The sequence below is a fragment of the Seriola dumerili genome, unplaced genomic scaffold (genome assembly GCF_002260705.1).
Source record: "Seriola dumerili isolate Sdu_G_001 unplaced genomic scaffold, Sdu_1.0 BDQW01000621.1, whole genome shotgun sequence".
NCBI classification, from domain to species: domain Eukaryota; kingdom Metazoa; phylum Chordata; class Actinopteri; order Carangiformes; family Carangidae; genus Seriola; species Seriola dumerili.
The window spans coordinates 180,355-195,943 of NW_019174876.1; the positions used below are offsets into that span (position 1 = coordinate 180,355).

The 15,589-nt window shown below is 41.7% G+C and overlaps 2 protein-coding genes and 1 non-coding gene across 3 annotated transcripts in view; 2 read left to right on the forward strand and 1 right to left on the reverse strand.

Annotated features, from left to right (window-relative positions):
- Positions 1-45: 45 nt before the first annotated feature.
- nol11 (nucleolar protein 11) lies at positions 46-9,057 on the forward strand. The gene is made up of 18 exons (XM_022765014.1): positions 46-271; positions 984-1,097; positions 1,497-1,553; positions 1,917-2,065; positions 2,199-2,256; positions 2,539-2,680; positions 3,411-3,617; positions 4,038-4,114; positions 4,590-4,713; positions 4,994-5,085; positions 5,502-5,567; positions 5,691-5,875; positions 6,163-6,288; positions 6,611-6,862; positions 7,063-7,141; positions 7,397-7,489; positions 8,072-8,179; positions 8,391-9,057. Exons 1-18 carry the CDS (start codon positions 125-127, stop codon positions 8,502-8,504), a joined length of 2,190 nt encoding a protein of 729 aa, XP_022620735.1. The 5' UTR covers positions 46-124; the 3' UTR covers positions 8,505-9,057.
- Positions 9,058-9,624: 567 nt separating this feature from the next.
- On the reverse strand, positions 9,625-9,706 carry trnas-aga. Its single transcript has one exon. It is a non-coding gene; the product is annotated as a tRNA-Ser (tRNA).
- Positions 9,707-10,883: 1,177 nt separating this feature from the next.
- The window catches only part of bptf (bromodomain PHD finger transcription factor), a 43,422-nt gene continuing 38,716 nt past the window's right edge, over positions 10,884-15,589 (forward strand). Inside the window, exons 1-2 of the mRNA XM_022764977.1 lie at positions 10,884-11,650; positions 14,412-15,237. Of these exons, the coding sequence (XP_022620698.1) occupies positions 11,077-11,650; positions 14,412-15,237 (1,400 nt within the window). The 5' untranslated portion in view covers positions 10,884-11,076. The remainder of the gene's footprint in view (positions 11,651-14,411; positions 15,238-15,589) is intronic.

Sequence of the window (15,589 nt, forward strand, 5' to 3'; positions counted from 1 at the left end):
AACAGTGTGCTGTAAGACTTTCTTAAAACATCCTCATATTGTAAGAGCAGTAAGCAACGTGGTTCCGGGTGGCATTCGTCTGTTCTCGCGATATCCTACATGCCCCACTTTCTTCTCGTCCAGCATGGCCGCGCTGTATGAGGGTTACACGTTGTGCGGACTTGTTCCAGCACAAAATCTGTCAAATTCAGGCATTCAGGGCATCGAACAGGAGAGAGACAGTGATCATGTCATCGTCACGGACTCAACTAGATCCGTTACACTGTACAAGGTAAGTTTTGGCGTTTGTTTTGATGAGGCTCTCTTAGCCTGGGCCAGCTGATCAGTGCGACCTGTAAAACTCGTGCTGGCATCATCAGCTCTTTTCAGCAACAGCGACAGAAACCATAGACAAGGAGTACTTTATAGCTGTGATAGTACTATGACTCCCTTTCCGTGATAATCTTCATGTAGGGTCGCACAGTGTGGAGTAATCCCATGCTAGTTTACAAAACACGCAAGGTATGTTAGCTAACGTTAGCTACATCCACCGCAAGGCATATTGCTAAAAGTGACTTCTATTCAGCAGGCTCAGTGTGCATCTAGCTAATGTCCTGCAAACATCAATGTAACCTATCAGAGCTGGTTTTTCAAGTACTTCTTCCATTATCCTAACGTGAATGACAGTAGTGAACAGTTTGGACCGGCTAAAAACATTCAAGTTACAGCTTTGTGTGGTTCAGATTAGGCAGCTACAAGATTACACTGCCAGATTTTTCTTTATTGAGTGTTTATAATGATTTTTACTTCAGGAACAAGAGTGGCGTTTACTTTAGGCCACAGTTTATCATGGTGGACTTTATGCCATTGTCAACATTGCTTAAATTTAGCAGTGTAGTTATAGGTAAAGGGAAACGTGATGATAAAACATGTGATACAGTTGGTAATACATTATTGGAGAGAGGAATGGTATTAATCGTTCCTCGCTTTTGTGGTTCTGGCAGGTGTCAGACCAGAAGCCGCTGGGCAGCTGGACTGTCAAACAAGGTCAGAGTCTGACCTGTGCAGCAGTCTTCAACCCACAAACCAAGGAATATGTGGTCATCTCAGACAACAAGGTAGACTTCTTCAGCCATTCTTGTGTTGTATGTATGTGTACAGACTTGCTGTCAGATTGCAATTGGCCAAAAATGAACCAACCGAGCTAGTTATTCTTCCTTTTTCATAAGTAAAGAAGGCAAATGCTGTCATCACTAAGTTTAATGCAAAAGCAATGACTATTGCTAACTGTGTTCTTGAGTTTACTACATTATTTTGCATGACTTCATTCCTCCATCCACTTGTTTACCAGATTTGCATTATCGGTTTTCCTCACCCACATTGTTAAACTGATTCTCCACTCAGCTGTAGTACTTTTTAAGGTTCAAACATTCTGATTCACAGTATGAGGTCGTACTTAAACATAAACAAATGTGGATTTTACTTAACTTTTTTTGGTTTTTGTTCTTGTCTTTAAGGTGATCAGAATTTGGAAGGAAGAAGACCTACTATTAGATAAGGCCTTCAAAGCAACTGTAAGTCTGAGCGTGGATGTTCATCTTCTGTGTCAGGAGACACGCACCAAGCGTGCTCCACATTTCTATTCACACTCTATAACGCTTTGCATCCATTCCACTTGAACATTTCCAAACTGCTGAATTTAGGTTACAGAAATTTGAGAGCAAAGTTTTCTTTCTTTCCACTGCTGGTGTGCTGCACGGTCCCATAATTGGCTGTGATAATTTAACATTCTAGACTACGGTGCTCCTTTCTTGTACAAACTCTCCTTAATCTAAGAATCATCCATAGTATTCAGTGTAACCAACCAAAAAATGTCATTATAAGTGCCCTCACTGATTGTTGATCATTCCTGCCTTTTATGTGTATAATCTCTCCAGGTGTTATCGGATATCTGGAGGGTCCAGTGTGTACATGGAGGGGAGCCTGTGGTCTTGTTCCAGAGAGGAGCTGTGAGATTGCTGGACTCTCTGCTTTCTGCTCCCCAGCAGCCCATAGAGGAATTCCTGGCTCCAGAAGAGGCCATCAGGTCAGTATCATTACCTGCATTACACCCCCAGTGAATCCCTTTTGTTACAACCTTCAGAGCAAAGTTCAGAACCCGGTGCCCCCCCCCCCAATGTCCCCCAATGTTGCTAATGAGTCTTCTTTTTTGTCTTCAGGTGGAGTACCAACATAGTGGCAGAGGCACAACAGTTTGTCATCTTCACAACTGAACAGGTAACATACTTTTAAATATTTGGCTCTCGACTTAAGACACAAAAACTGATAATCCGGTTCAATTAATTCAGTTGAGTGTTTATTGGACTTGTATCACAATACAAAGCCATAGGGACAGTTAATTCAGTGGCATACTCATGTGCCTGCATGGAAATGCAGGTGAGTGACATCAAAAAATAATTTTCTCCATTCTTGTTCCCCATTGGCTTCAGCATAAACTCTTAGTTATTGGTATTTCTAAATGCCTATTTGCCTTGAACGGCTGTCACTGTCTTCCCACAGAAAGGAGATCATTTCATCTACCTGCAGAGACTGAACCCTAACACCCTACAGAGGTACCGGCTGGAGAGAGAAGAGCCTGGTCTGGCCCCGCTCAGCTTCTCTGTCTCCTACAGGGATAAACACATCCGCCTGCTTTATCTCTGTAAGCCTGAATTTCCTGTGAAAATATTTTTAGTGTCAGTGTTTGACAGCACAGGCTCGTTTCATGGACTCAGGAATGAAAAAGGGTTCAAAACAGTGGGTGACAAGATTTTTTCCAATAGAAATGAAACCAATTGCTGACAGTGCTAGCCGATGACGGTAAATTCGCTACTCTGTATGTAGGAGGTTTGTAATAAAGAAAGACACATGCGACAAGAGTTTTCTCCAAAACCCGATTTGTGCCTTTCCAAGTTTATAGTGCGTAGATATGGTTTCCACACTGTTACTGCTAATGGAGATCAGCCTTGCAGAAGGCATCACTGCAGAGAGAAGTGAATGATCCTGGTTCAGCGTGTTATTATCCGCAGACATTGACATGCGTACTAATAGCCACTAGGGGCAGAAAGGCCAGCAGCAAGTCGGTGGCTGTATGGAAAAAGTGAAATTACTTTACAAATCCATAAAGTGTTTCACACAAAAAATCAGTGATGTGTTGTGGTTTTGCTCACACAGAGTTTAATGTACCTCGTTGTGCAGTCAGTGATGTTTTAATTAAATGACGCACTCTAAACTTAGGATCACAAAGTGTTAAGGTTTGTTTTTGCTCATACACTGTGCTGCACAAGATGATACATGCATGATAAGTGGGAGTGTCATTATTAACTCCCTCTAGTCTCTTCCCTCAATAATCCTTTTCACTTTCTCTGCCTCAACATTTTCCTTCCACCAAGACCCAAACGGTCATGTGTACCAGAGTGTAGTCTCTGTGCGGGGCCTGGGGACCGAAGAGGGGACTCAGGCCCTTCCGCTTCCCCGTAGCCTGATGCTGGCTCTTCCTGTCGGCGACGGCCTTCTGGAGACAGCATCAGCCCTGGTCCTGGATGAAGCCCATGTAGCTGTTGTGGGAGTTCCACATCCCTCTGCTGGAGCTGGTAAAGGTAAATTCAGTTTATTTACCCTGCCTACAATAAAGACAGCAGGTCTCTCTACTCAGACATGTCTGTTCTGACGTTTTCAGATGTAATTAGCCTGAGCATCTGGATGGTTGGTTCGCTTCTCACTCCACTAAAAACACTATTTTAAGTATAACTGATCTTAATGAAGTCTGTCCGGGACACACAATGAGGCTTTCAGTAAACAGTCAGTTTAGATGTGTCCCAAAATAACAGTTCAATTTATTAAAACTTAAATTAAATGAACACAAGGCTACTACTCTAGTCTTCAACTGCAGTAATTTTAACAGGTGGACTATGTTTAAAGAATAAATGTATTAGAATGATAACTTGAAGCTATGTGACTCCAGTGTTTAATGTGAGTGTCTGTTAGTTCCTGAATGACTCTGTCTTTGTTTTTTTCAGACTTTCTCTGCATCTGGAATACCAATTTCCAGACGCTTCAGGCAGGAAAAGAGATGGCGGGTAAAATCTATGGGCAGGTAGGGATTCTTTGGTGTATTAAATTCAACTGATCCACCAAGCTGGTTGTTTTCTAATGTTTCGTTGTACGATGAGTGGATGAAACCTTACACTGATAATGATTTTCAGCCATGTTGGCAGCAGGGCCTTAAGAGCTCACACAGGACAATCGCCGGAGTGTTCATGAGCTTTTGTTGCTAATGTTAGAAGTATGCATGAACCGCGCACTTGGGCTCCGTTGTTGTTATTACTGCAGGCCAAGGTTCCCTGTCCTTCCAGCTGCTGGGTGCTGAAGGAGGACTGTATGACTTTGGTAGAGCATTGTGCCTGCACTCCACTGTGACAGGGTTCACTGTCCCTCCTCACAACTTTATGGCAGTTTACAATCTTGAAATAGTCACATAAATAGACTACCTGGGCAGTCTGTTATCTATATTATGTTTACTTACACTATGAATATTGATTTGTTTTCATTTTCCTTTCTCTCTGATGTAGCTATGGTGTTATTCCAACAAGTTATTCATTCCACATGGGAAAGCCCTCTCTGTTATACCGTTTGTTTGCCCTAAATCTTCCCTGGCCTCTGCACTGGGGAAACTAAGGCAGGCCAAGACTGAAGGTGAGCTAAGACCATTTTATGATACCGGGACTGTAATAATAATAATAATAACTTTTTACATCTGCAAAAAGCAAATGATATACACAGGACATGAACCTGTAACCTTTTAAAGCTGTATGCCTGATTTAGCATAAGTAATTAGTACAGTAACAATGTACTGTATAACACGTATTCATTCATGTGATCAGTTGTCCTTACTGAGGCTGCAGCACTAATACTCATGTCTGCATGGAAAAGTTTGTTTTCACTCAATACAGTGTCTTTTTTTCAACTACCACAGAGTCCAAATCTCCAGCTTGTGTACCATCTTGGAATAACATTCTGCACGGAGAGAAAGCTCAGCCCTCAAGAACTGTGGAGACCAGGAAGACGGTATGTTGCATAACTGTCTTTAAATGACTTTTCAAGGCAAATTACTTAGATACAGCGAGGCCAGATTTTTTTTTTTTTCTTTTTGCTGCATGAATTGCTAGTGCATCAACCCCACACTGTTGCCTTGAAAACTCACTTGCAGTGTTTTCTCAGGCCTACGGTGTGTATATAAAAACAACTTCTTTCATTATACTAATTAGCACGACCTTCAAGTGAAATTTACAGAAGTTGCTGCCTGAAATGGTGGTGCATCATTCACAAAATGTCGAAAGTTATGTAACTTGGCAAAAGAAAAATGTATAATACTACAACTGCTACAATAATACTACGTATTTTATTGTTTAGGATTTGTTACTTTATTTGTAGTTTTCTCTCTAATGGGAACCCATATGAATTTGACTCTTCTTTGCATCCAGAGAACAAACCGTAAGACCCAATCAACACCTTGTTTAACAACTGACCAAGTTCTGGCGCTCATCAAGGTAAAAAAGTTGATTTTTCATGGCTCTCTATAGCGGTATACTCAATCCGCACGCTTCCACATAACAAGGAAGACACATTCTGACATGTAATAATTAACATAATATTTTATTTTCCCAATGTAGACAGCACCAGTAGAAGATGTCCAAAAAGAAGTGGAGGGGCTTCTTTCCCGATCAGACATCCAGGACTTACAACCCTCTGTGGGACAGCTAGTATCAATCCTTGTGTCCCGGAGCCTGGCTGATCCAGCCTTCTACACCCCGAGCACCCTGGCACAACTCGTGAACACTCAGTGCCTCTGCCACAGGTCAGTAGGGCAAGAAATTAACTGAAAGACTAAAATGTTGTATCTCAAAACTGCTGTATTTACGCAGTCTGTATTCTGCAGCATGTATTTCTGTTGTAAATACCAAACCCTTGCATTTGAATGAAAATTCAAGGGTTGAAAATGTCGTAATTGAGTTGGTTTGCACTGCAATTGCTGTGATGTGTGAAACATGATTTGAATTACCCAAACCACACTGACAAGTAGCACATATCAACCATTATTATTTCTGTTGAATGTGACCATTTTACCATCATGATCTTCCACAGTGCGTGTCCTGACCTCGTGCTGTTGGCCCTGGAGAGGAAGGATTACTTTCTGTGTCAACTCTGCTTGCAGTTCTTCCCTGACATCCCTGAAGCTGTCACCTGTGCCTGTCTTAAGGCCTTCATCAGGTAAAATCAAAACTTTAATAATGATGTTAAATGATGGTTTGGTGAGCACTATAAATACAGGCATGAATTGATGTCTCTGCCACTGTCCTTTTGATATGACCACAGGGGGGCACTAAAGTAGTAATGTTTGGGGGGGGGGGGGGTTTCTGCAAATAGTGGCTTCAACAGGTGATTTAAATGTTTGGTTTGATGCAATCCATTTAACATCCTTCATATGATATAACAGAAGTGGTTTAGTGTTTTAATAATCTGATTATTAACTTGACTTGATGTAACATACAATGAAAAACTAACAGTCTGCTGGTCTACTTTCATCTTGCAGTATGCCAGACGTCGATGCAGAGAAAGCGAGCCTGGAACCCGACAGCGTCTCCTTCATGGAAACCCTAATCTCCAGGGAACGTGGCCCGGTTGGCTTGCAGAATGGTTTTAGCCCCAACTCCTTTGACGAGGACCGCTCAGACGCCCTCAGTGGAGGCGGTGCCGTCATAAAGGCCAGAGCGGAAAACAGGGAGAACACCTCAACTCCATCAGAACAGATCTGTCCAGTGGGCTTACACAAGGCGGTTCTTCTGTATCCTCCCAGTGCACAGTCACTCAAACACAGCATCTCACCATCCTGTCTATGAGGCAGCTACTCGCATTCAACTGTATGTTTGTCTTTCAGATATTTTTATACCTTGTATCGGGAGTTGCTGAACATTTTGTGTATTAGTAAAAAACCTAAAGACTAAAAAAGGTACAAAATATGAGATCTTAACTCAACCTGCAAAGAAATGAGGTCCTGCAGACGGCGTACAGCGATACTTTCCTCCTCCCACACCTAAAGGATCTCTCCTCCCAGCATGTTGTTGTAAGTAACAGAAAGTTTAGGTGTTGAGGTTGTTCATCAGGGGTAAACTATAGGTACAATTTACAGCTCTTAAGTCCTGATTCCTTATGCATCATGTCTGACTATCTAGGTCTGTTTTATCATTTTTATTCACATTAAAAAAAAAAAACTGATATGTAGATATAGTTAATTTCATGTTGCACGTCTAATGGTCTGTTCTTGGAATATTCTTGGTCAGTTATAGACCAGTGTTAATTGTCTTTCTCGTCCAATCAGCTTTTCCTCCGGTACCTGCAGTTCCTCTACCTAAAATATTCCCAAGATGCTTTCCCACAGAGGCATGGATTGAGATCACCAAGTCTGACTCAGGTATGTGTCAATGTCTAACTAGATAATTAGGGTGCCCACACTTGACATATCGGTGCAGGTAGTGTCTGTCCCAACAGGACACATTGTGACAGATCTGGAGGCAGAAAAAAAGTACTTTCTCACATTGCTGACAGATATGGTGGGGGTCAGACTTTTATTATAACTAGTTCACAGGTCAGTGTCAAGAGATGAGAGTTGTACGGAGATAGATTTAAAGAAATGCAGCCAGCGGAGACACAAAATATTTAAGTGTGATCATATTCGCCATTGTTTGTGTATTGTTTGTTATTGTTTTGTTGTATGCTGTAAAGCACATTGTGTCTGCCTTGTGCATGAAATGCGCTCTATAAATAAAATTTGAATTGAATTTGAATTGAATTAATTTTTAGTTTGTCCAACATTTTTATTATAAACTTCTCATATCTAACAAAAATGTAAAAGTACTGCCATCGTGATATTCATAATTTACTAAACTCCCAACAATAATAGCAGTAAAATATATTTTAAACTAATTGTTGTCCACGAAATAGCTCAGTTTGTCAGAAGAATTACATGTCTAACTCTGTTTTTCTTTGATTGTAGATCATGGATTGGGTGTGCTTGGTGTTGGACGCCCATTTCACAGTGCTAGTGATGACTCCGGACGCCAAAGGCTTACTGCTGAACCTCCACAGCTTTGTTAAGTCTCAGGTAACAGTCTCCCCATTGTCTGCTCTGTAACTGGCTGCATGTTGGTTTGATAATATTCATTCATTCGGTGTGGCTCTTGTTACTGTAGTTGTGTAGAGACAGTGTTTATAATGGCCAAACCAGTATTGAAGTTTTAGCAGAAAAAAAAATGTCACATGTAAAAAGTTACCTGGAAGAGAATTTAAAATAATTTGCTTTCCTGTGTCCTCAGGTGAGGCTGGTTTCTGAGCTTGGAAAGATCGAGGGCAGCCTCCAAGAGCTCAATAAGATGAAAGTGAAGAAGGACATCGGACAGTACTCCATTGAAGTCATTGAGCTGTTTTAGAATGTGTACAGAATACTTTTAATAAACCTTTGAGCATATTGTCTCCTCCCAGCGTTTCACCTTAATTGGTTTCAAGGTTGTTTACATGTCTCGACTGGTATTATAAGTGCTTTTTGGCACAGATGGTAGCCATCAGAACTCAAGTTGCATGAGTTTTACTGTTGGACGTTGAATTGACTTGCCGATGCTTTTGAACCGTTTTAAACTTGTTTAAGCTGATGGAAATTTGGCCATTCAGATAACATGAATTGCATGATTAATTTAGACTGCTTATATGTCAACCTGGTTAATAATGGGTTTGTAAAATACATGTAAAAGCAACCTAATAGAGCAGTGTGTTTATGGTTTTTAACATTCATAATGAGACTCAGCCTTTGAACACTTAACTGTGAGAGTGAATGGCTGTATTTCGTATTTGTCCTACAGCTGAATATTTGTAAGTCTGTCAGCTCTGACTGTACTGGATTTTCCACAGGAAAGCCTTTTTGTTTAATACAATTATATAACAATGGAAACTGTTGATCCGTGTGTGAATTTTATTTTTATTAAAAAGATCAATATCAAATAGAAGAGCATGACTCAGTGTTGGATGCATGGAATTAAGTGTTTTTTTTCTCCAAGTTTATAATTTGATGACAAAAGATGAATAATTCGTATTAATATTTTATTTGTGGTAGTGGTATTATTAGGTCTATGTACAAAACACTTTGAGTCGGTGAAATTCACCTAACTTTTGGAATAACAACTCCTCACTTACTACTACTTTATATACAGCCTATGCCTAATAAACACCTGATTCGGTATTTGAAAACCACCTGTACAGATTACCTACCTACACCTACACCTACACCTACACCTACATTTGGACTTTTCATTGAGAGGGTGATGAGGACAGCGGTATGGGCAAACATAAGTGTGTAATAGGCCCAGTAGAAATACACTACACGTGATGGCAGAGTTCATGCAAAAGCTTAAAGTGTTTTCTCGATGGGTGGTACGGTGACGTCTTTGCCGTTGTATAGCTGCCACAAAAACTATAGCTTTAGCTAATTATGCCATTATTTGGTGGCTGTTCACTTGGTGGTTGTTACAAATGTTTAACTCACCGTTGTAAAAGGTCCGTTGTCGGCAGGATTCGAACCTGCGCGGGGAGACCCCAATGGATTTCTAGTCCATCGCCTTAACCACTCGGCCACGACAACTGTACACATACACGAATGGGCCGACCAACAATAAACCTATTCTCAAATAAATCTTTAACAGTGGTTCATGTAATTGTTTTGCAATATCTGCTGAGGAAAAAAAAAACTTAATCTCCTGTTTAACCGGCTAACTAGTTACTCGGGCTGTGTTTTGTCTGTGGCTGAGATAGCCACCCAGGTTAAGAAGAGAAAAGCAAACAAAAGCTGAGACGAAAAAATGAATTTAAAATTTTACTTCTCTTCAGACATCAAGTCAAACCCAGAGCGTAAGACAACATAAATGCTAGAATCAAGGGTGTCGCGGGCCACCAGATCACGGTGCTGCACCTCTACTCTAGTCGATTACATGTTATTTTAGGTTACATTGTTTCAACAGATGATGGCACACTGTTTATTTCAGTTTGGTTAACCGAACTGACTGAACTGACTGAAAATTGAGCCAAGTTTTCTTCGTAATTATTAAGAAGAAAATAAGCCATGCAAAATGCGTTCGGCTAAGAAATAAACCGGAGTATTTTCCACATTCACGCATTTCCAAACCTTGTAATATGTGTACAGTTAACTTTTACGACGACTTGTTCATGTTCATGTAATAGTGCTCGATGTCGGACGTATGCTTATCTTCTCGCCTCGCATTACTGTGACGACGATGGCGACAGGGCCGACATGAACGATGGTGTTTCACTGAATAAACTTCATACACCTGTGATTAAAACCACCCAGCAGGATCAGCTAGCACTAATAAAATACTATTGGCGGACGGCGTTTGCATGGATAAGTAATTTTATGAGCTAGCACGGCAATTGAGTCTATTGTGGAATAGTGAGTCACGTGACCTCGCATCTACTCAGGCCTGTTAGTGTTAAGTTGGAGAATAAATCAGCACGTCCGGCTCTGTTACAGTGAATTCGTTAAAACGAAAACGTTTAGAATTTGTTTTTGGATTAATCAAACTGTGATGGTGAAAAAAAATGATATAATTGGATGTGATACTTAGGTTATGTTCTGTACACAACTGTATTTATTATTGTTCTGTTTTTTAAACGTTTCCCTTATTTTATTTTGAAGGATATGCACTATTCTTCCGGTATAATCACTCTATGTTTGTGTAGATTGACGCAGCTCTGGGGCCTGCTGTGTTTTCAACGGAGGGAGAGCCGAGAAGAAAAATGGCGTCTGCAGGCGACCCAGAGCGGGACACCGGCCATTCAGTTTGAGCTTTCCGCCCTGAAATTGAGACCGGGGCTTGGTGGGGACTTTCGGGAACCGTCACCAGATCCATTGGTTTTTTTGTACCCCGTTTTTCTCCGGTGTGTGTGCCTTACTCAAGCACCGAAATTGAAGCGGAACAGAAGAGACTCTCTCCTACAATGAGGGGGAGAAGAGGAAGGCCGCCCAAACAAGCAGCCGTGATGCGGGAAGGTTCACCCGGGCCAGTCCGCGGCTCTCGGGGCGGCAGGAATAGAGGGATGCGTGGACGGGGAAGAGGCAGAGGACGGGGTCGGGGACGGGGAGGAAGTGGCGGTGTTTGTGGCACTAGCTCAGCGGAGGTGGATACAGAAATCTCCGGCCGAGAGAACTTTCATTCGTCCCGGGGCCGCAGGAAAGTTGGAGGCTCCATCACGGCGGCGGCCGCGGCATCGCGGGGCAGAGGAGGCAGAGGGAGAGGCAGGGGGTCGAGAGGCGGCCGCGGCAGCAGAGGCGGAGTGAGGCGGCCTCAAACCAAGGTAGTCTACGACGACAACAGCGACGAGGAAGATGATAATTTAAGCTACAGGTCCGACGAAGATGAACTCCTGAACGACAACCCTTCGTCGGATCTTGAAGAAGAGGAGGCCTTGGGAAACGACTCTGACTATCTGGAGGAACTACCATATGATGATGATGCCAGCTACTGTACCGAGAGTAGTTTTAGGAGCCACAGCACGCTCGGTAGCACCCCAGGTACGTTCGTTTGCAAGTGCACGCACTTTAGCAAAGCATGTTTGCATTACTTAAAGTGTGCATTTTATTTTTAGCTCAGTACAGAAACCAAGCCGCATTGTTCAAAATGGAGCTTGCACTCAGAAACAGGCCTTTGTTTACCGTGTGCTCTGCTGGCCGCTGGCTTGCAGATCTGCTCCACGCTTCAACCGGCTTTCACGTTTTTAATTTTTGTCGGATCAGCACATTTTTTGTTGTCAATTTATAATGATTAATATGTGTTTTTTAACCGGAGTTTTTCCATGCGCGTGCCGTATTTGACGTGTTTTCTTACACATTGAGAAGCAAGATATATGGACTGCGTTTGCTACTTTCCATTCATTTCATTCATTCAGTATTTCTACTTATGCAAAAGCAGACTAAGTCCACTTTCTGTTATGTAAACTACGCTCCATCAAAACACCTCGTCTGTAAACATTGTTTCCAATTGGTCTCAGTTTGACAGTTCATAGTTTCCCCATAGCTGTAGTACTTAATTAAAGTGTTATCCGTTAAATAAATAATCATTGTTTTTTTTTGTACGATCAAGAGACCTACACATGTACCTTTTCAAACTGGATTTCAGAAGACATATTTCAGTTACATAATGCTGCTAAATGAGTTTGTCCAGGTCTTTGTTTTGAAGAGAGGCGCTCTTTTTTCACTTGTTGCAAACATGTCATTACAATATTACGTGGTGTACCGTTACCATAGTAACCCCTCTTATGTTTATCAGGTGAGCAAGTGAGATCCATCACATTCCCAGTGATGAACAGTCATTCTAATAATATTGGGTCTGCAAAAATCAATTGACACCTCCTGGTATGTAAAGTAATGCACTGGCAGTGTGCAAGCTACTGGAAGTAATTCTGGATAGGATTAGAAAAATTATTGTACAGGTAACCCAGACTAATGTACTTTTTCTTTGAAACAAAAGTTTAACTTTACTTAAAAAAACATTTCTTGCCTGTTACTTATATATATTATATATAAGTATATATAATATTATATATGCCCTATAACACTTCACAACACTGGTCAGGCCTAGTTGAAATTTAATTGGTTCAGGGATTACACACATACCTCTCAACTTCCATTGTCCAGGCTGTCTGCTTTTTCTAAAGACGTGTGAACATGGCAGTATGGTGCAGCTGAGTGTGAGGGGTCTTTCATAAGACCAATAGTGACAGACAGACATTACAGAGCTTTCGCTGTCATAGGCACATATATCCATGCTTTTTTCAAAGTGAACCCATGATCAACCCCTGGTTGACCTGTTCATACCATACTGCTGTCCCAGCCTAATCCTTGGCCTTCACCATTCATGATACAGCCATTTCTGCTGCTGTAGTCGCAACACTATCTCTGTGTATACATCACTGTTAAAACCACTGAATCATACTAGCCCGAATTCAAATACATCTGCTAAATGTTAATAACTTTATCAGCCATTAATGCATAAATGTTTACAGGGAAGATACATCATAGCAGGCAGTGTGGATGCAGTGGTGTAATTTTATACGATTTGTTTATTTGGTCTACTTATGAAAAGTTAATGCAGCAACCCACACTCTACAGTGATGTCACAGAATCTGTGAGATTGAGAAGAGCCCACGACAAAGCTAGCACACAGCAATATCTACAATATAATGCTAATTTTATAATGAGTAAATAGCAACAGTATACTAATAATATGATGATTATAGAAATGTTTCTTCATTCTTTCATAACAAAGCTGATCTGTGTCAGACAAGCACGTAACCCTGGTCAGGAGCAGGGTTGTTAGGCCAGGTCAGACGACCTGGATTGACTCCCCTCAATTCAACCACAAAAACAGGCTTGGCTTATTCAACATTACTATGTTCAGAAATGGATAATGTACACAGACACGCACAGTCCAGAAGGAATACACAGGTACAATACATATGCTGCAACATCTGCATATATTTCTCTTGCAGAAACAGAAGCAGGTTTATAAATCAATCTGGAGTATTTCTTATTGTCTTGGGACAGGAGTGTTCTTGTCTACTTTTTATAATGTCACTTCCACAGTGTCACAGTGTATTATAAATAGCCCCATTCACACAAGCACTATCTTGAGATTCCGCTATTCCAATAATTGTATGTAGTATTTGGAAGGAATAGGAATTCAAATTTAATTGGTATATTGTTATTGTATCCCATTTTAATAAGAAAGGGATTTGAAGCTTTGAGCTCCTCATACACATTGGTGGCACTTTGGGTTACCTCTTGAGGAATCACCAAGCTGGAAGAGGGAATCTAACCGGATTGTATTCTGAGTCTCCCCAGGGATACCCTCCCCGTGCCTGCATTGCTGAAGGCACTGTACTGTTGCAACATCAGAGAGCAGAGTTTAGTGAGACATCAAGGATGCTAATAAGTTCAGGCGTAATGTTGCATTGACTAACGGTAACATAAGATATACATGTTAGCTCATTCCAGTTTGGTATTCTGTGTGCATCTCATAATTGCCATATTTGAACATTTTGTGTTGATTGAAAGCAGCAAAGTTCATTTTATTCTGCAGACACATTAGTTTTCATTCCAAACACCTGCATTTCAAATGCTTAGAGTTGTCCATTAACTTTCCATTAACTTTCCATTTATTGTATAAAGTAGACAAGCAGCACACAGTGCTTAAAGTGGTCTATACACGTCTCCTTTTCATTTTCTCTCTTTGTTTGTGTGCTCTCCCTCCTCCTGGCTTTTTCACTTCTCACAGGCCGTAGTCGGAGGAGTCGGGCAATGCGACCACGATCTCCAATCCTTGAGGCAAAGGACATTCCTCCCTTGGAGCTTCCCAAGTCCTCTGAGGACCTCCTGATTCCTACCTCACAGCTCCTGAACGTGTCGGCCGTCTATGAGGTCCTTCGCAACTTTGGCTCAGTGCTGCGGCTTTCTCCGTTCCGCTTTGAGGATTTCTGTGCAGCATTGGCCAGCCAGGAGCAGTGTACACTGCTGGCAGAGACCCACATATCCCTGCTCAAAGCTATTCTCAGAGAGGAGGACACTTCCAACACCACATTTGGGCCTGCTGACGTGAAGGACTCTGTTAACTCCACTCTGTATTTTGTGGATGGTATGACCTGGCCAGAGGTGGTGCGGGCGTACTGTGAGAGCGACCCGGAGTACCGGCATATTCTGCCTTTCCAGGAATGTGAGGATTACCCGTATGAACCATTGGACAGCAAAGTTAAAGTTCTTCAGTTTTTGGTGGACCAGTTCCTGGCGACAAATATCGCCCGGGAGGAGCTAATGTCAGAAGGGGTGGTTGCCTATGATGACCACTGCAGGGTATGCCATCGTCTTGGTGACCTGCTGTGCTGTGAGACATGTTCAGCCGTTTACCATCTGGAGTGTGTGAAGCCACCATTGCAGGAAGTGCCAGAGGACGAGTGGCAGTGTGAAGTGTGTGTAGCACACAAGGTACCTGGTGTTGCGGACTGCATCCCAGAAGTTCAGAAGAGCAAGCCGTTTATTCGTCAACTGCCAGTTGGCTATGACCGACAACACCGCAAATACTGGTTCCTGAACCGCCGCGTTGTTGTGTAAGTTTACAATGTTTCATTTTTGCTCCATGATTATTGCATAGGATTCAACATTAGAGGTGTCGGTGTGAGTGACTTAATCTAGGTGCAGTCTTGCACATTGATAATATGCCACTTCAAAATTTAAAACAAAGTTATTAGTGAAAGTTACTAAAATATCCAGATATCACTCAAACATTTAATAATTAAACTATGTGAAACAAGTTTATTATTTTTTGAAGAAGACATTACCAACACAGAACCAACTCACACAGTTGTCCCAATTTCTGTGAGTTTGTTTTCAAAGATTAAAAGAAGTATTTTGCCTGTGAAGGTAATCAGCAGAAAAGCAGTGTCCTTTTTCAAAGCAGCT